Source organism: Ixodes scapularis, unplaced genomic scaffold, assembly GCF_016920785.2.
Source record: "Ixodes scapularis isolate PalLabHiFi unplaced genomic scaffold, ASM1692078v2 PGA_scaffold3__209_contigs__length_174095766, whole genome shotgun sequence".
NCBI lineage: Eukaryota > Metazoa > Arthropoda > Arachnida > Ixodida > Ixodidae > Ixodes > Ixodes scapularis.
In genome coordinates this window covers 24229926-24250904 of record NW_024609868.1, presented here as the reverse complement: position 1 = coordinate 24250904, position 20979 = coordinate 24229926, and the positions used below count along the sequence as shown (strand labels likewise).

Genomic DNA, 20979 nt, shown 5'->3' with positions numbered 1-20979 from the left:
TTTGGTCCCGACTCCATGTTGGAACGCGTTCGAACACCGAAAGCCGGCGTGTGACATTTGGCGTTCGCGTTCGAACACGTTCGGACAGCGTTTGCGACTACCCTCTAATGATTATAGTCACAGCTCGGCGCTCATGGCGTCCCTGCACGCTCTCGTCTGCTACCCTCTTTTTCGGAAATCGCCGAATGGCGTCGGCTGCCAAACGTTCTCGACAGCCGAAGACATTCGTCTCCATGGGGTATAATATTCATCTCCAAGGGTTCTGGCATATAGGAGGCTATGGTTCTGGCGACCACCATGTTCACATCGAAAGTTTTCGAAAACCGTCGAAAGTCGTTTAGAACTTTGAGTCATGTACTGCAAGCTCTGAAACTTCGTCGTCTGGTCCGGGCCGCTAGCGCTATATTCTGGAGGAGAATGAGCATTCGGCGATGCAAAATTATTTTTGCAAAAACATTTTTTATTTAGTCACCCGGCCTTCAGTAAAACGTAATTAAGGAAACCCTCAATGTAAACAGTGCCGTGAAAGTGTTGGTCATATTTTTGTTATTTTGTTGTCGTAGCTGTCGTTGCGCTATATCGTTGATTGACTAGAACAATGCTTTTAATAGACCTCTCTCTAAATTAGCCAAGCATTAAAGAGAATATTGGGAACGTAGGTACACGGCGCTGCACGTGCTCGCCCTCCCTGTACTAAGCGCAAGATCGTCTGCTTTCTTTGCAGTGGTTGTTGCAACCACTGCAAAGGAAGCTCTGATTGGCTTTGATTGAGCTCTGATTGGCTTTGATTGAAGGATAGTGGGTAGACCTCACAGCAAGCTGCCTTCAGGTCTACCCACTATCCTTCAATTAGAACAAATCAGAGCTTGGCGCTTTGAGGACACCACAACCCTTGCAAAAGAAGCAGACGAACTTGCGCTCCACATAGAAAAGGTTCGAAGTAAATAACCCAAATAAAACGTCCGTGGAACGCGCTTGCGAAGTACCATTTGTTTTAGATTTTTGCTTTCGAACAGTTATAGCTGAAGACGGCAGCGCGCGCAGCGCGTGTACCAACGTTCCCGGCATTCTTTATGATGCTTGGGTAATTCGGCAAAAGGTCAATTTTGAAATATATTATCGCGAGTCTCTAGCAAATCTATGCCCTGTTTGCGCTCGCCCTTAAGTAATTTCCTCTACTCGAAATGAAACAGAGTCACCGCACTCAACTCAACATTAGGGATTCCGTTTGTTTTGCTATCTAATCAATCTGGGCTCCATTCACAACACTAGCTCACTCCAACGAACCCTTATTCATACGCCCGAAGGCAGAGAAGTCCAGTCGATTCTTGTCGGGCGTCAGAGCCGCGATGCACACAGGTTGGAAAGGCCAAAAGCTGTTGCTCGGGCCGCCACTCAAGCGGGCCGCAAGATCGGAAGGCCTCAATGCACTTTCCGCTTGGGCGCGAATAATGAATGAGACCGGGCAGTCTCGATTCGATTAGGGGCTTCCTGGGATGCTTCTTGATTTCGCCGTTATTATCGGAGGAGGCGGGGAACGAAGGAAACTGCGTCTTCATCGCACCGTGGGATCTGCAGTGACGCGCTGGACGTGCCTTGATGTGCTCTTTGCTTTGGGTGGTGCATCCGGTCATTTTATCCCGAAAGCTTGTTTTCTTTTTTTACGTTTAGGAGCGTGTTATAGAGCGTATCCCCAGCGGCTGTTTCTTGTGATGACTGTGCTACGGCGGCATCTTGTTTCCGGCCACTTCTTTTTTTTTCATCTGTGGGCGCATCTGTTCGGCAACGGGCATACAAATAATGTCATGAAGGGTGCTTAAGTGACTTGTGTTTGGGAAGATTTCATTATTTGTAGTACCCGATTCTGACAGCACGCGCTCACTGGGAAAATGCCCATATTGTGTCTTAAAATCATGGCTGCCAGTTATCTGAAGCTTTATCTGATATCCCTGGAAACGCCTCTCCGCCCTCCACAAAAGTTTAAACAGTTCATGGCAGGGCAAATCAATATTGCATGAGCTTCCTAACACCAAATCTAATGCTGAGGAAATCTCACTTTTGAATAATGATGATCGGCAGTTGCGTCTGCTCTGCACAAGCACCAAAATGATGGCGGCCACAACAATGCCGGGGAACAAAGTGCCGATACTCTAAGCCCAGCTCATTTAGTGGCCCTAGTCACCACCATTGGTCTCAACAGACCGGTGTTTATTATCAACACATAACAATTAAATTTAAGCTCGCCTAGCAAGGTTTGGACACGAGCGCTTCGCTCTGACCAGTGCTTTCGTCGCACGAGGACTGACCTTCAAATCGTCATTTTCGATTTCTCTGAGAAGAAATAAACAAACAAAATCTGTTTGTTGTCCACACAGCTGAAGCGTACCGCTAGATGCGTGGCTGTTCGATCTCCTTCCCAATACTTGAAAGTATGACGAAGTGGCATGAGGAGCAGCAGTGTTCGCTTCAGCTCCGCTAACACCACTAGATTCCTGCCATTAACTGTGTCCCGGACCCAAATCTTTTACCTAAGGACGGCGATTCATCGAAAGATTTCAAACGGAACCAAATGTAGGCGAGTCCCTCTTTTATTTCTCACTTCGACAGGCCGCCGTAGGCCGGACCCCGGGCAGAGAGAGTTAGGCCTGCCCATCATACCACACTTCATCCCAAGTCCCTTCATCTCAGGAGAGTTCATCCCAGACACATCATACCAAAATCTTTTCATCCCAGAATGTTTCATCCCAGGATAGTTTATCCCATGGACAATCTATCCCACGACTTTTGATGCCAGAATAGTCCATACGATTCAGCCGATTCAAAGATTGAAATATCCTGACATGTAATGTACATGCGATAAAACATCTTGGGATGAAACGTCTTGAGATGAAACATCTTCAGTATAAGGTGTCTGGGATAAAGTGTCCTGGAATGTAGTTTCTTGGGATGAACTGAGTGGACACCCTGTCCATCACCCTGCATTCTGAACATAGTGAGTACTGAAACAACGCCGATCGAAAGGTGCACCGAGAACGACGAAAACAATACCGTGGAGCTAGAGACCAACGAGAACAGCGCAAGGAAGGTGAGCATTCCAGCGAAAAGAATCTGCAGTACACTATCGAGTCCGGACCGGGACGATAGTTTCGAGATCAACGATGACGAGATAAACAGTATAACTATACAAGAATGACGGTTCTATCAACGATGGTTCTCCTCCTGAAACGACAAACAGTTGACCGAGAGTCACATACACAGAACAAAAACCGCAATGGGGAACCCAGCTGCAGCGCTTCGACGAACCAAAAATTGTGATTGTGGTGAAACCCATGACCCAAACCAGAATATCGAACATTTCATCGAGAATCCTCGTGGACTGATTGAAACAGCCTTTTATAAATCCTTGCAACAGAGACCGACTGAGCTAAGATCCCAATCACGGGAGCAACACCATGGCCATTACTGTTTACAATGAGTCGCACACAGGAGACATCCTCCAGATGAGCACTCTGACGCTGGGAGACGGTACTGAGGTAGAGGTCCAAACTTACAGATCCACCACGGGCCTCATGCCCAGAGAAGTAATACACGACGTAGATGCAGAGTTCACAGCACAAGACATTGTCGGCTACTCAGACTCTGACTACTGCAATGTCCCACATGCAAGACCCATTGGGAGGAGAGCCACATTTCTTCTTATGTTCGATGGAAATAGAGTTCCTATGAAAATTACTCATCGCGGAAGACTGTTCAGAATATACACGTACAAACCAACAGCCATCCTAGCCTGAAATGCCACAGCATCGGGCATAAGGCTGTCTGCACGAGAGAGCAGAGATGTAGGCGTTGCGGCGAACCTCACCCAGAAGGAGAATAGTGCTAAGATACGTATCGTCCTAACTTCCATCTGTCGGGACGAACAGCCTTCGACCCCAACTGTGAGACTAGAAAAATCACGGACTCAAAGCTACAAAGAAGAGCACAGGCAATGATACAGACAAAGAGCAAATCAACAAATGTGGCAACTACGTCTCCGCGGAAGACAATGGCAGCTGCCCTGCACAACCAAGGCACACCTAGAGGAAGAACATCCTTTCACCAAAATCGCTTCGCCCCCCTACAAGACCTAAACGAGTTTCCGCCGCTGGAAAACACCGGCAGTACCAAAAAGGGCCCCACCGCTACCAACCGCACGACATAGAAATAGGCTCCACCGAACGCCAATGCCAACATGGCCCCAAGAACGTCTTCAACCAACAAGACATCAATCGAAGACAAATAAAATAAACTAAATGACCTTGAAAGACATGTGGCCCAGCTCAAAGTGAAAATTGAGAAAGACAAACAAGAAGAAGAATGTTCCAAGCAACACAGACAAACAGAACTGTAAAAAAAGAGGCAAGACGCAGCCAGAACAACTGATGAACAAAAGAAGGTGCTGTTCCCTCCTTCACAAAGAACCCAACACCATCAGAAATCGCGCCGATCTGCGCGATTACCCAAGCTACCGAAAACGGGAATCGGGAAGAGAAAGTGGTACGCTTCGTGAAATCAGAAGCTCAGCGAATGCGACAAACAGCAAATACTACCCCAACAAATCCAGCAACAAATACAGCAGCAGCCACAGATGCAGCAGATGATGCAGAAATTTCATTTCATGTTTATGCAGTTCCAGAAATTACAAGTACAACAATGAAGCCCCCATAGAGGATACCCCCTTTTAAAAAAAGTAACTAAATACGCCTACCAGTTACCGAAAACACTAACTAGATAAAACTAATTCGTTACTAACGCGTTACGTGCATGTCTGAAATGAGTCTTAAAAACAAGACGTCTCTTAAGGCAGACTTCTACAGAGGTAGCGGTGAGTGCTCGTTCCCAGCAAAAAGCCTCATGTACGAACGCGAAACCCCACTCTACACTCCATGTCACTAGTTGTGTGCAGTGCAGGCAGAGGCAACACCAGGCGAACAGAGAAAGGGCGATCACTAAGAGTAAGAAGGCGGGACGGAAGAGGAGGGCAACGGAGGGCGAGGGAAGAAAGGGAGAGAACTAGGAACGTTGGAGAGAAGAGGAGGTTTCTCTCATAGTCCCCAGCCTTCCTGGTGCTTGCCCTTCCCCCCTCGCCTGGCATTGGTTTCGACTGTACTGCACGCAACTAGTGACATGTCTCCTACACCATGTCTCCTACATCATTCCCACTGAAAGCAAAAAGCCCATTGCAAACATTGTGCAGCACACTAGCTGAAGGCGAATTTTCAACACGTCTTTGCACAACGCAGCAGTTACCGCTGTCAATCGCAGCAAACTTTGTGTGGTCGTTTGCAATGTTTCAGCGCGCTTACTGCGTTATGTCTATTCACATTCATCTTCTGGTTAAAGAGGCACACCTAACCGAGGAAGATGAACTGGCTGAAAAGGTACTTGCTGCTGAAGAGGCCGAACTGACTAAAGAGGTGCCTCTGGCGGAAAAGATCCTTCTGACTGAAGAGGCTAAACTGGCTGAAGTGGTCCCGCTGGTTGAGGAAGACGAACTGGCTCAAGAGGTTCCTTTTACTGAGGAGGTTGAACTGATTGAAAAAAGACCTCTGGCTGAAAGGGCTGAATTGGCTACAGAGGCCCCTCTGATTGAAGAGATTCCGGCTGAAGATGCCGGACTAGTTTTCCGCGCGATAAAAAAAACAAAAAACACTCTTAGCCAGTTTTTTCTTGACGCCACTGTTGTAGGCGTTACCGAAAAAAAAATTAGGTAACAAAAAATGTTACGCGTTAATTGCACATAAAAGGAACTCGTTACAGACCGGCGCCATCCCAAAATAAAAGGAACGCGTTACCGTTACCGTTACGGACAAAATATAATCCATGTTACTTTTGCGTTACTTTTTTACTTAAGAATTCAGATGTTTTACTTTTTTTACGCCAGAGGTGTGCATAAGTGCCATATTTCAAGAATCATTATGTCCATGCAGAAACTAAATATAATTACGGTTTCACCTAAATTCTCACAAGAAAAACCGCCAGAAACGCCAACAGCTGGAAAATTAATAGAGCTTGGCGTATAGAACACGAAGAAAAATTGAAGTGTAGTTTGTTTTTAAGTTGTGGGAAGAATAAGGAACGAGTAACGCAACTACGTTACACGTTACTCGAAATAAGTAACTTAAGTACGTTGCCTGTTACTTTTTCTTTTGAAAATGTAATGGTCACGGGTTACCGAAGAAAGTTACGCGTTACCGGCAACACCGTTACTTGTAACGGGTTACTGCCTACACTGCTTAACGCAAATACTTGCCAAACATTTTTTTCGTCTTAATTAATTTTTTATGATGACAATATCTATCATGCTTAAACTTATTTACGCAACTTATTTCTTGCATGGAAAGAATCCTCTTATGTCGTATTTCGACCTAAATTTATGGTTCAGTCGAATATTCTTCAAGCAAAATATGCTAAAGCGGAAATTCGATTTCGTCTGAAATCTATATAGATATAAGTCGACTAGCTTTCTTGCGTAGATCGTCCCAACTATACGTCGTTGTGCATCAACGTTCGATCTTTCTCAAACAATGTGTTTTCAACAAAAAACATGATACAAAAAAAAAAAAAACTTTCTTTATGATCGTTTGCCACGTGCGCTCTTCTTTTTGTATCTATAGAATAGCAGCATTATACCCTCGAACGTGTAAAACGATGAATCCTTGTTTCTCAAGCGCCCCATAATCGTTTAAAAATAGTTTCCCTACAAAGTAACACAAACGGAGGAACGAATAGACAAGGAGAGAATCGAGAGGGAGACAGAAAGGGAGATCTCGAAACGGCATCAACTTTTAGAAACGTGCCTTTGTTACCACTGGAAAGATACAAAGTGGGTAGCCCAGCCGGATACACCGGCTGCGCTACAAACTTTGCTAGATTTTGCTGCTCCTTCGGCTAATGTACACATTGTCATAATTCTGGAGCATTTTTTTTTTTTCATTCTCTTCGCGGCCCAAATTAAAAATATGAAACTGCGTGTGGGTGTTTCTGTGCGTGGATGGGGAGGTAGCAGATGTTGACGCGTCGTGTGGGCGTTTGCGAGTGTAAGAAATTTGAAATAAAAAGCGACTCAAACAAATACCGATATGACTGCAAGAACGAAATGACATGCAGAACGTACGACACAGCATATCGACAACGGTGGACTGACAAGTTATTCCCCCGTCTGAATTGTTGGCAACGAATTCACTGTCTTGTTTCCGCTGCTTCTTTCGAGTTATCATATAATTTTATTCGACTGAAATGCCACACTGGAAAATTGAGCTCAAAAATGCACACGTTCGCTTATTAAAAAAAAAAAAAATACTGCGAAAAAGCAATACTTTCTCTTCGCTGATATCCTGACACAAACCAGCGGATGATTGACAGTGACACTGACGTTCTCACGCGCCTACGCACGTATGTAGGCGAGTGGGGAACTCTTTCCGGATGCCAATAAACAATACGACAGATGTGGCCATCGGTCATCAAAAAAAGTACGACGACTGACCAGAGCGCTAAATCCTCGGTCCGGCACACGCGAAGAAACGTCAACACAGTTTGTTTTCAAAACGGGGCCCGAGCCGGTGCAGAACGGTGGCAGCGGCATTTCCTGTCCGGACGTTGGGGGGAGCGCCAGCGGCGCTGGCGTCGACGGCTTCCGTAGGAAGCTGCACACTAAACATCGTAACACCCTTGTGGGTGTAAATGGCTTGTCCTATAACTAACACCCATTTGGGTGTAGGAAAACGCCCTAAACAAAGGGCGTTATCCGTAACGCCCCTAAAATAGGGCGTTAGGGAAAAACGCCCTATTTTAGGGGCGTTACGAATAACGCCCTTTGTTTAGGGCGTTTTGGGTGTGATTCCTCTGTACACCTTTTTATTAGGGCGTTATGTCTGCGCAGTACGCCCTCTAAATTGTGTGTATCACCGCCAGAAAGGGAAATAAAAAAGGCGCGATTACCAACACCCATAAAGTAATGCGTAATAGCCCAAAAGAGTGCACGAGAAAATGACTGCAAATGCCTGGTTCACTTTTTTATTTTTTAATCAAGGTTCTAACAGGTTGTACAAAATTCTCTATAGACGATTGCAAGCAGGTCATCTGGCCGCAGCCATGTCTCTGCTTATGCGGGCAAGTGCGTGCAATTACAAGCGTGCCAAAGGGCAAAGCTACGTTCACGCGGACGTCATCAAACTTGGCGAAGGCAAGACTGAAAGAAATAGTTCTCGTTTATCCTCGCAATTCCACCACGACCGAGACGCTTCTAAACCAGTGGCGGTCCTTGCGTGTAAGGTCATGAATATTTCAACCGGATATTGCTTCATAACCCCTTTAAATTGTACAACCGAAGGCCCTAGTTGAATCTCCAACTGTACTTTTCTTGTGACGTTTATGCTTCCTTGCACTGGTGACGTGGACAAAACTGACAAGCTTGCAAAGACGGTACGACCGGGAGTTGCTTGGGACGCAAGCGGCAGTTCATGTTTGTAAACCGTAAAATGGTCTATTGAAACGGAAGCGGGGAGGCTATGTTCGACAAACGTTTCGTTACTCCTAAAACTAAACGGAAGTGGCGGAAGTGACGATATCGCGTTTGATTGGTTAGAGGTTCAAATGACGAAAGTTACCTATTTTCGCAATTTGACCTTCCAACCAATCAAACGCGATATCGTCACTTCCGTCACTTCCGTTTGTTTTTAGGAGAAATCAAACATTTGTCGAACACAGCCCCCTTGGACTACTATCAGAAGCATGCTTGCAGAGTACTTACAAATAAAACTGCGATGTCATGTAATCCGTGATAGATGCATAATCCGATTCGGGCAGCACAGAACTATCCACAAACACAATGTTGAGGGTGAAGGCGGTTGCTCACATTTAGCGGAAGTTTCGCGGTCGCCGATGAGCACCTCAATGTCGTGATAGATGCGTAATCCGATTCGGGCAGCACAGAACTATCCACAAACACAATGTTGAGGATGAAGGCGGTTGCTCACATTTAGCGGAAGTTTCGCGGTCGCCGATGAGCACCTCTCTGTCGTGATAGATGCGTAATCCGATTCGGGCAGCACAAAACAACGCAAACACAATGCCGAGGTTGAAGGCGGTCGATCACATTCAACGTAAGTCTCGCGGCCGCCAATGAGAAGCTCTTTGTCGAAATGCGTCCACCAAATACAGCACAATAATTCCATGGAATCCGACGAAATAAACGACCATTTCCGAAAAGTTGGCATGGATGTATTCCGGCCGTTCACGACGAACAATCACGGCCGCGACTGAACCACACGAAAAACAGGAATACACTGACGGGCGCCCCCCTTTTTGTAAACCGGACCTACGTGGCCCCTACAACTCACCATAACTTGGCATACGACAAAGACTACGGCCCCAGTAGCCCATCAGCGCGTCAGAGCGAATCACGTGACAAATTTTCGACCAAACGTCCTTGTCCTACGGAGAGCGATCACGTGTTTTGCGCCACCCCTCTGATTTGCTAGATGTCGCCTTCGCACTCGCTCACAGCAACACGAAGACACAAAAGAAGGTTTGGAGGCTTATCAGAAGACGAGGTCAAAGGGGGTTGGACAAAGCCGCTAATCTCCCTCTGCTGCTTTGTATTGCCACCTGCCCTGCCCTGGGAAGGTCGCGAAATCGGACTCGCCAGGGCTTGCTTTGCGTAGTACAACCTTGAGCGTCTCAAACTGCCACTCCTGTAGACGCGCATGATCTGGTACGGACCGCGAGATCACAAGATAAATACGAAAAAACATTTTTAACGCCGCCGAAGACGGGGTTTCACGTGTTCCAAAGAAAAACCGAAAAAAAAAGAAGAAAAGCGTCGGAGAGCTAGATATTTCGGTGTCATTGCGCAGAGATAAGAGTCGCGTCCCTGGGGGTGTCATTAATCCGGCACTTTCGATTGTCTTGCGACATTGTTTCTTCAGAGTTACACTCCAAAATAAAGTATCAGTGAAGGTGTTATAAGTAGTGCGAAACCCAGTCAGGTGAGTTTGTAATATCCGAAATAGGCTGCCGGCAACGGCCAGGCGGCGCCAGCAGGGTGAGATCGCACGGTTACACCTTATCTCGTTGTAACTTGGCAAACGGCGAACGATAAGCCCCACTTTGCGTGCCGATGGCTTCGAAATGCGCGACGTATACGAGCGCAACGCACACATATTGGAGCATGACGCAGCGAAAAGCCTGATACTTCTCCGGAGTTGAGGCGCGCTCCGGTGATACGCAGTGACGTTCCGATTGGCCCGCCAGGGCCGTAGCTTCCGCCCTACTGGCACGTTACGCGATCGCGGCTCCCTGGGATACCCAGTATTTCTTGCTTCGGACACTAGGCTCAGCGGCGCCACCAGAGTAATAGCTCACGTTTGAACAATGCAGCCGCCACTCCCAGGGATACCCAATATTTCTTGCTTCAGTCGCTAGATGGCGCCAAACCAAACAGCATTGCAGGTTGCCTATGAGGGCGCCACAGTTTGTTCAAGTCTTCAGCTTAAAAAGTCTTTCTCGGGTTAAAAGTAAGCAGATTCTATTTCACTTAATCTTGCTTTGTATTGTTTTTTAACGTCGGATTTTAGACAGTCAAGGAATAGAAATACTTCGCCGGCATAGCCGATTCACGCAGGGCACTCTTGACAGTCGACCAAAAACGGCGCCACGTACGGTATCTCAGGATAGCGTCGGCGCGACCCATCCCACTTTTCAGATATTGGCTAGACCAAAACAATATCGGCACAATCTTTCCGATTTAATTCCATAACAGCGCAATAGTGTGTGCTGCCTAGGCTGTATATATTTACACGTCTTCATTCATTTTTTTTTTTTTTTGCGTGCGGAGAGGAGTTTTTCTATAATCAAGGTTGAACCGATAAAACTGATGCACGCGCGAAACGTAATTTTGAGCTCGTGTCGAACGAAGAGTTCAATAGGAGTTGCAAAAACTATTATCTAGTACTTCCTAATCATACGCGACTCCGTGTGGCGATTAATTACCCTCGATGTTTGTACCGCCGTACACCAGCAACAGTTTCACCAAAGCAATAAATATGAACGGCTATGAAATCATGGGTGTATTTGACAGCATCACCATTACGCCCCTTTCACACCGTGTGGATGAAGGGCGTAAACTTCGCCCATACACCCTTTTTACACGATTTCAGACACCATCGCTGCAAGTGGGGCGTAAAGAGGGCGTGTAAAGGGTGTAGAACCTCAGCACACCCTTTTTACACCAACCGATATTCAGAAATCGTGTGAAAAGCGTGTAAAAAGGGTGTTTTTCCTAACCTACACCCTTCCTACACCCTTTTTACACGATTATGGGTGTTACAATGTTTAGTGTGTGCCGCGCGAAGCGCCGACACATCGCCGACGAGTTGGGCTCCGGTCGGTCGGATTCACCTCGCCGCCGGGAAGAGAAACGTCCCGAGAGAACTCCGATGGCTTGGCACCGGAGTTCCGAGATGCCCGTCCGGGAAGGCAGGGCTTGGGTACCTGGGCCCGAGACGCGTCCCAAGGTCGAGTTACACGCGGCACAAGACACACCCAGCGCCAACGGTGAGTTTGTTACTGAATATGGTCTGTCAGCGAGTAACTTAGTTGTGTGACACCTAAGCGTATACCTTGTGTGACAACTTGCTAACCGTTGAGTGGTGTGCGAAAAAAAAAAGTGTTACACCGAGGAATATATACTGGGCGCGATAACTCCCTAGTCGAAGGGTTCGTGCGAGAAATTGAACAATCATGACGACAGTTCCGCGTTCTCCGCTGCATAAACACGATCAAAGTCATCGTGGGGTGAGAGTCGCAGGGCTAGTACATTTTATTTTGCTGAGAATTCTCGATGACAACAGCGAAAGTGGCGTAATCATACGTCAGGTTTAGGTTGTTACAGCAAGCAACTTATCGTAATTGCGTGTGTTAACATTTCATAACAATGAGGGCCCAGAAAGGACTAAGATAAATATTGAGGTTCGCTTATGAAGAATAGTGACAACAAATCAACCTCGAGATGGGGGGCGGAAACATTATAAAGAATACACACAAACCTTTCTCCGAGCGATGAATATTAAATTTATAGTTGTGTCATCGATTAGAGCTTTGGTAAATGCAATCATAGCTGTGTTCGGAGACGCTGTTGTGTTTGTCCTGTTTGCCACTCTCGTTTCGGAATCAAATTGTTCTTACAGCTAAAAAGAAGAAAGAGCAAAAGGATCTTAAACAAACAACTTGTGTTTGTGCCTAAGAATGCTTAGCAACCTTTCGATAACAGCACATCTGGTCACATATAGTTTTTTTTTCCCTTCGAAGTGACGATTTCTTCAATATCGACAAAGTCGTAAGCATGAACTTAGCATTGAATAAAAAAGCCTAAAATAGGCCCGATTGCGAGAAATATAGAAAAAAAATGTTATCGAAAGCTTTTCTTTTTGCTTTAGAACAGCACCGCGGCTACTTTATAACCAGACCAGTCACGTTCTGCGAGTGGAATCGATATTTGTGCGAATTTCGGCAGGCATGCACAGCTGAACAACACGCCATATATTACAATAAAAAAAGCGTGCATAAGGTCAAAATAAGGAGGCTGAAAAGGGTGTAGCCATGTGTGTAAGTTTCTGATACAATGTTTTTAGGCCCTCAGGGGTGTAAACATTTCCTAGTGTGAGGCACCAAAAACGCCGGAAAACGAATCACGCAGCAAGAAACATGAAACATGAAAATGAAAAGCCTCTTCCTTCGTTTCTTAACGTGTCGGAGGCAATTGTAGGATCGAAAACCTTTCTGTATAACAAGCATGACCAGGCATCTACATTTCCCTGCAGCTCGGAGGGCCAATGGCTGGAATGAACAGAGTTATTCTGGCGAACTAAAAATACCAGGAAGCATATAGATCCGCCCCGTGACACGCTGCTCATTGCGTTTCATGTGTTCGTTTTCCTACGGGCCCACCGCTTCATTAAGCCAGGGTCGTTCCACTTATACATCATACAGAATACAGTCTGCATAGAGATTCGAACGCGACTCACTGCGAGATATGTGCTTCGAATGCCGTATGGCAATGAGTTCAAGGAGAAAACTTGGCACGGGGCATTCGCACCATTGATATTGCGGTGACTTGTGCTTGCAGACTGTCGTTTAATTGTATGATGTTTCATCAGTATGACAAAGGCTTTAGGTCATTTGTGTCATACAATTCGTTCGACAATCCCCATTCATCAGCGTGATTTGCTCTGGTGTGCGGTGCTTGAATATCTGTAGTTCTCTTCTTATTCTCATTATATTAACTAATAACTTCAGAAAGGGATGGCTTGACCTACTATGATCAAGCATCTTGCTTCTTCTTGATTTCTTTTTTGTGGATTTTATCAGCCAATGCCAAAACTGCAGTGGCTGGGAGGCAATAATATGATGCTCGATGCTTCCCACGCCTTGTGTTTGTTAAACTTCTAGAAAATAACAAAGGTCTCACTCCGTGCTTCGGTACATTTATTATATTTCCATCGAAACGTTGTCCGGGCCTTGTCTTTCGTCATAGATATTAATCGGTCAATGCTGAGAATTACCTTAACCATTTGGCAATTGAATCAGGTTTGTTCTTATCCGGCGACACTACATTCTGAAAAAAAAAAAAAAAATAGTCTGGAACTTCAGTTTCCGTAAAAACTTAGAGATAGCCAATTACTGCGATCAAAAGAAAGATACCAGCGAATATCGCTGCTCATGATATGATTAGACCTGAAAAATGAAATGCGCGCGGGCATAATTGGTATGTAAAACGTCATGCGTATTGTCCCTGCGAGCAACGCAAATTTTAGTCAAATCGTATTTCAAGCTTTCCTACTCGTTGCGATCCTTCTGATATTTGCCGTCATTGGGTGTCTGTGTGTTCTCCAGGAAAATGAGATCGCATATTCATATCTTTAGTGTGCACGATCTCGCAGCTACGGAGAAAAAATTGAGTCGCGGGAATGTTTTTAAATACCGGGAGCTTCCGAGAAAAGAGAGCCGTGTTTTTCGGCCCTGGTTACGAAAATAACCCTTTCGTGAAAATGTGACGCTAGCGGTTGGGATAGAACGCGAAACTTTCAGAACATGACGTTACCTGGATCATCAAAGGATACTCGAGAAAAACAAAACTTCTCTATGAACTAACGTCCTCCCATGCTTTTATGAAAGGGGGGCGACTTTTTTTTTTTCTTTTTCTAAGCTCTTCAAGGTCTACTTTTTTTTTTCTTAAATGGGAAAAGCGGCGGCATACAGAACCTTTTTCAAGGAAGAGATGTTTATGTTTTAGTGACATATTAGGTCAACAAAATAGATGTGGGCAAAGCTTCGCCCACGACGTCATCCCTCCGAACCCCCCCCCTTCCCCCCTTTCCCCCGAAGTCTAATCCATAAATCCGCCCTAGCGCCCGCCTAAGCCTAATATCGTAAAAAAAAAAAAAAATACATTGTGAGCGGTTGTAGGTTCTATTTGAAAAGGAAAGCTTGCCAAGAAATGGAAGAAAAAAATATTATTTTTGTTGCTGACAATTGTTTTTAGTTGATAGAAATTTCCTCAAGCGCCTACGATGTCAGTCCTTGTTTCGACGACATCAGGCTTACACTCTAAGAAATGCACGAGCGTCTACTTACCCGCAAAACGCTCGAAGAGCCAATCTCTGCGATCTACGAAATCAGCTCAGCGAATGATGAGGCGGAACATCCGTTTCGGCCTCCAAATTAAGTCTGCACTGTGGCATTACGCGATGCAAGCATGACGCTTGGCATTGCGTAATGCCACAACGCAGACTTCATTTTCAGGTCTAAACGGATGTTCCGCCTCATCATTCGCTGAGTTGATTTCGTATATCGCGGCTTAGATTGGTTCTTCGAGTGTTTTGCGGGTAAGTAGATGCTCAGGCATTTCTTAGAGTGTAGGTGGACGACGGCTCATATCGATGGTCAGGCATTTCTTAGAGTGTCTTTTTATTTAGTCTTTTTTAGTCTTTTTTCTATGCGGAGGGCAAGTCGTCTGCTTCTTGCGCAGAAGTTTCGGTGACGTCAGAACGACTCCGAGCTCTGATTAGTTTTGATTAAAAGGATAGGGGGTAGAGCTTAATGCTAGATGCCTTGAGGTCTGCCCACTATTCTTTTCAATCAGTCAATAAAAGTTTGGACTTCTGATATCATCGTAACCCATGTGCAAGAAACAGACGAACCGCGCTTCGCTCCTCTGATTCAGATAACGCCATGCTCTCAAACTTTCGCGTTCTATCCCAACCACCAGCGTCGCATTCTCATGGAGTTTGAACTTTCTGCGATGCATAGGTTATTTACCCTGGCCTAAAACGCGTTTTTTTTTTTATTGGAAACTATAAAGCATTCAACGAACATCGTAATCATCAATATGAAAGGTGGATGCATCTGTGTGACACAATTCGCTTTACACAGTTACGACGATTGGAGGTGTGCGCATTTGGGTGCTTCGCGAGCCGGAGAAATTTGCCGGAGAGCTCCGTGTGTCACGGGAGGACAGTCGGAATATTCAGCGGATTTCCTCCGGGAAGTTCGCCGGGACCGTGACAAAGACAAGACCGGGTCTGTCGGATACGAGGGAGAGAACAAGACGATTCGTTTATCGACAATAGGGTATCTGCTTCAGACGCGGTCTACATTTTCGAGCACGTCACTTCGACAGGCCTAGATGGGACGGGAAAGTGGCTTTTCAGAAGAAAAAAAAAGTAATATAACGATTCTTTTGTTTGTTTATTTTCTAAGCTGTCGTTTTGAAAATTAGATTGGTACCACTGCATCAATGGGGAGAGTTAGCAGTCTCTTTTAACACTAGTCGGATTGGCGGTTTGCAATATACATACTGTAGTGGATAGCAAATGAAAGACAAATGTTAAAATGGGAAAAAAAAGTTTAATGATGCGAACTTACCCTTACAAACGTAAACAAAAAGGAACCGTACATTATGCGACGGCGACTGCTTTAACGTTGCCAGTCTCGGCTTTTTGATTTTTTTTTTAACTGACTACGTTAATGATTATAAACTACGTAGTCAAGAACATTCCGCACAGGAAGAGGTGATACGTTATAAAATTCTACTAGAACGTTCTAGGAGAGTCGTGAAAGCTAAAATGAAGTACTAATATAGTTGGAGGGAGCAATACTGTCAATAGTGCCATTATCATGATTGCCGTTCAATATCAACAGTTTTATTAACACTTTTTTTTTCCGGAATAATGATACGATCATGCGGTACGGTTATCTTACCATTTTTGTTGTAATTTCTGACTGAAATATGCTTTCAATTTTATATTTCACTGTTTTACGCTAAACGAGATTCCTGTCACCCATCCCGTAGATGTTTCCATTTTTGTTTACTGCTGTCTTACATCTCTTACGCTCTTTCTTTGTTATATATTGTAATTAGCGACTATAAGAACTATCACCGGTTTAAACTTGCGTTTTGACAATCAATGCCGCCACTTTATTCTACAATATTCTTTTGTACGGCTTTTTTCATTGCCCTTTTTAATTATTTAGTTTACCACATTGTTTTCATTCACTTGAACGACTTACTGACTTTAGCATTACAAAAAGGTCCCTTAAACGATTTTCTCTGAAAACTTTGAGATTCCTGCCTGAATATACTTGATATTCTATTAACACCCGCTTGTGTCAATATAAACAACTTTGGCTTTGACCTTTGACTTTGACTTTGACTTCGTACAACCTGGTGACGGCGGTATAAGAACAACCAAGTCGTTCTTATCGCGAGGCAGACGACGATAGTGAGTTTCAGTAGCCCGCTCATGAGGATCCTCACTCCGTGCTTTGTACGTGAAGCACAGTGAAACTGACGAGGTTTCACGTATAAAGGCATAAGCTTTTCACCATGAATTACTTAATCAGCACTTACTTGAAATTTAGCGTGTTTCCTCACACTCACATGTTCACATATGGTAATCTTCCTAATAGGTATAATGAACGCTGAAGTACTGCCTCGTTTACGTTAGCTCTTGGTGCAGTGCAGGAAGTATCGGCTGTTGCGTGGCGGTCGTGGTTAAAGTAAACGACCTACGCTTCACGGTGACAAGCAGCAGCGACTATACAGGGTGTCACGAAAAAATTTACGGGGGTGTTTTCACTGCAAAAAATAAACTAGGCATCGCCGAACACTCATTCTCCGTCCAAAGGTAGCGCTAGAGGTCACAACAAGATGCCAATGTTTCAGCCCGATCCGATACCTTAATAAAAAATTATCAGTGATTTTATAAAATTTTGAATGGGAAAATGAAGCCCATTTTGCCCGTTTTCGGTTTCTGGTAACCATAGAGCCCCATGTATTCAAAAACTCCATCGGCCGCCATTTTCACATTGAGCTTTTCAGAAAATCACTCATAACTTTTGATTAAGGTATGGGATCGTGCTGAAACTTTGGCATCAGGTTGTGACCTCTAGCGCTACCTTTGGGCGGAGAATGAGCGTTTTGCAATGCCTAGTTTATTTTTCAGTGAAAAAAAACCCTGTAAGTTTTCTTTTGTGACACCCTGTAGATCGTGGGCTTGCTAGAGTCAGCGTCTCAGCTAATAGCGCCTTCCAATCGTCGTTTTGAAATGCACCAGAATAGTTTTTTTTTCTGGAGCGAGTGCTTGCCGAGGGGCGATCGGCATCAGCACGTGTAACTCTTGTTCGTCATTTTAAGGGTAACACCACCTCCAGATCTACCCCGGATCCCGAGAGAAACTGCTCCGCCGAAAACGTAGGATTCGCCCGGAACCCCAGCTCGTAACGCGCCCGTTTGTTCCTGATTCGCCGAGCATGACGGGACGCACACTGCGGGGAGAACCAGCCATGCTTATTTTTTTATACCCCTCCTTGTATCCTGCAGCATCGTTTCTACCGATTGCTTGTGTGTAGCGCAGTGCAAGGATCACCGCGCAGCAGTGACGTCTTTAGCTATACAGCTCTGTGCGCTACAAAGAGTGAAAAATATCCCGTAACGATGCACTGCAGAAAAATAAAGAGGGAGTGTGGGAGAAAAACATTATGGAGAGAGCTTGGCAACCGTAATAAAGACAGCGCCATAAGTTTAAGGACTTCTTAAATAAATTGGGGTGGTATTTATATTATCTACGCGATCCGTTGAAGAACATAAATCATAATAAAGATACAAATAAATTACAGTGCTCCAAGTCGTCAAGGTTACGACGGCGTAAAAAAAGAAAGCGGAAAGGATGGAGGGGGGAGCAGTTCGAAACTTCTCGGGAAGAAATGATAGTGCTGAGAATGGAATTCGTAAGCCTCGGCACGTGATCGTTTGGGACATATCTCTAAGTCGTTTATGAAGTCTCTGGCAGCCGAAGATACGCAGCGAGAGGTTTTTTGATGTTCACGCTTCTTGCTTCGTAATTTATACTTCCTTGTTCTTATCGACTAATGCAGCAATCTCAATGACTGCCAAGCGATAATTATATAATAAACAGACTTATTCATACTAGATTATGATATGTTTTCTTTTTGACACCCCGGAGCTCAAACTTATAAGTAGTTCTTTCAAAAAATAACATGATGATGGATTTTGCGGGACGTGTTGTATGAGCCCGCCGCCGGTTATTTTGTAAACAGAGTTTGAACACACAGCTGCAGGACGCTTACATAGGAAGCGTGCGTGTGTGTGTCTCGCTCTCTGGCGTCTGGTTTTGGCACACTGTTGCATTCTTTAGCTCTTTTATGCGGTTGTTGTTTTTTTTTTCTGAAAAGAGTATTACCATATAGCGTATCGTTATGCGATGCTGTCTCTTGTATACTCGAAGTTTTTCTTTATCCATTGCACCAAGTTGGTCAGTTGAAATGCAGTACGCGTTTGCGTCAGAGCAAAATAAATTTTGCTGTGAAATATTCCAGGCCACATGCGAATCGCAAAGCGTGATGCCACTACACAACTCGCAGCCCCCCCCCCCCTTTTTTCCCCCCCAAATCTGCAGGAGTGTCTATACTATACACGAACTCATCTCTGTTACGTCACGGCGCGGTAGTGGCGCGTCGGGCGCACGTCCGGTCTGGGATTGTGGGCGGAAGTCGCCATGGCGCACGTGCATTCCTGTGTTACTTTGGAAGAAACCGGACAAAACCCTGCCTTCTCGTCAAAACGCCGCGACTGGGGTTGTACCAAAAGAGTAAGGAAAGGTTTGAAGCTCAGTTTTTATGCGTTTTCTGTCTGCTCGGTTCGTCCGAGAACGTAATAGAGGACGTGAAAAAAAAAAAAAAAAGAACAGACATCGTCGGATTACGATCGCTTGGGCGGGAAGCACTTTGGATTTAATTCACGGATACTTGTGGTCGTCAGACTTATTTGCTTTGTTCCAACATGAACACGGGTAAACCGTCAAGTTGCACGGACCTTCTGCGGACTACATTCAGTGCGTTATTATTACATTCAAACGGCCGCCTCATCGTTCGAGCTGTCGTCAGCTCTCAAACGTTTCTGCTTGTCGTTTGCTCGTTCAAACGACAGCGGCCCGTATATCAAACGTTGACCCGGTGATTGCGATAAGAAGTGCAGGCCTCAAAAGACGTTTAAGTTTCCAGGTTGCTTCGGGTAATTAGGCTCGGTGTAAACATTAGATATAAGGAGATGTTGATAATTGTTGCCAGTGGCCGTCACTGAATTGCTACGCCTGATTCACTGGGTCCGATTATGCTCGCGGTTTTTAGTATCGACGTCGGCATCTCAGCTACGGTTCAGGCTTTTGCAGCCTGAGCGACGTCATGACCGTAAACAGCGAGCAGAACCTCACCATGTGAATGAGGCTTTAGCGTACATACTGCGGCGTCTACGCGGAATGAATCGCCACATGTTGCATTATTCACGCCATATTTTGTGGTGTAACGAGCCTTGTTCATTTCGCTGAGTTTGCTCGAGTAGTAAGACATTGCCAGGAAGACGTATAATGAACAATTCCAACGCGAAAAAGAGCACGGGGACTCACACCGACGCCTACAACATCCCTTGTTTATGGGCGATGGCGAGATCTTGCCCACACCCCCATCGCGCAGGCGCGGCGTCGGTGGCGTCCGCTAGGGGCGCTCCGGTTTGTTTGTAAACATGAGTGTGTGTATAGTGGCCGGCAGGATGACGGCTGCCGAAAGATCTTGCAGTTGTCCCGCCTCCAGTGTGAGCTTCCTATCTTCGATAACACTTGGGCGTCTCGCGAGCGTTGAGCGTGCACGCGCAGCCGAAGCACGACGGAAGGCAACGGGCGCGTGCTGCAGACTGGGCACCAGAAAGAGACGTCCCACCATTTGCATCCCTGACACTGCACATCACGATCCGGTTTCCTGTTTTTCACTCCTTTCAGTGCTAAAAACAACTTGCAGAACGCTATCGATCCCCAGAATTCTAAACGAAGGCCTAGGGAGTTTCAGCGGATCGTTTCAATGACTCTGATAAGGATACCCGATACTCCGCCGACGCCTTTGCGCATGCGTCGTATCGTTATCGCGCATCGTTACCGGAGGTATACGAGCGACATACTAAATCTCTCCTTTAGGAATTTTTCGTAGACAGTTTTTTTCCTTCCGCTACTTTACCCGCAACAAGGACGACGCTTCTGCGCGTGCGCGCCGCTAGTTGTGTCTACAGGACTCTTGGATCTCGTAGGGGATTGAGGAGAGAATTGTAGGACGGCGGGAAAAAATATAGAGAAAACTCCCTATTGCCATTATACGTGACTGCAAATCAGAGCGTAAAATGTTTGCCGGCTTCCTGAGCTTGTGTTTAATGCATAGTCCCGCGCCGCCTTTCGCTATCAAACACATCTATGTGGACTCCCATGGGAGACCACACAGATGTTGCTTCTAACGCCCTTTACGCCCTGCAGGGCGTAAGGGGCGATTTACCGTATCCGGAGACAAATAGCATCCGTGGTTGCGGAGCGGATGTTCTGA

At 45.6% G+C, this 20979-nt stretch overlaps 1 protein-coding gene across 1 annotated transcript in view; it reads left to right on the top strand.

Annotated features, from left to right (window-relative positions):
* Positions 1–5351: 5351 nt before the first annotated feature.
* LOC8042068 (synaptotagmin-15) overlaps positions 5352–20979 on the top strand; it is a 177582-nt gene continuing 161954 nt past the window's right edge. The window contains exon 1 of the mRNA XM_040209224.3: positions 5352–5546. Within this exon, the coding sequence (XP_040065158.1) occupies positions 5352–5546 (195 nt within the window). The remainder of the gene's footprint in view (positions 5547–20979) is intronic.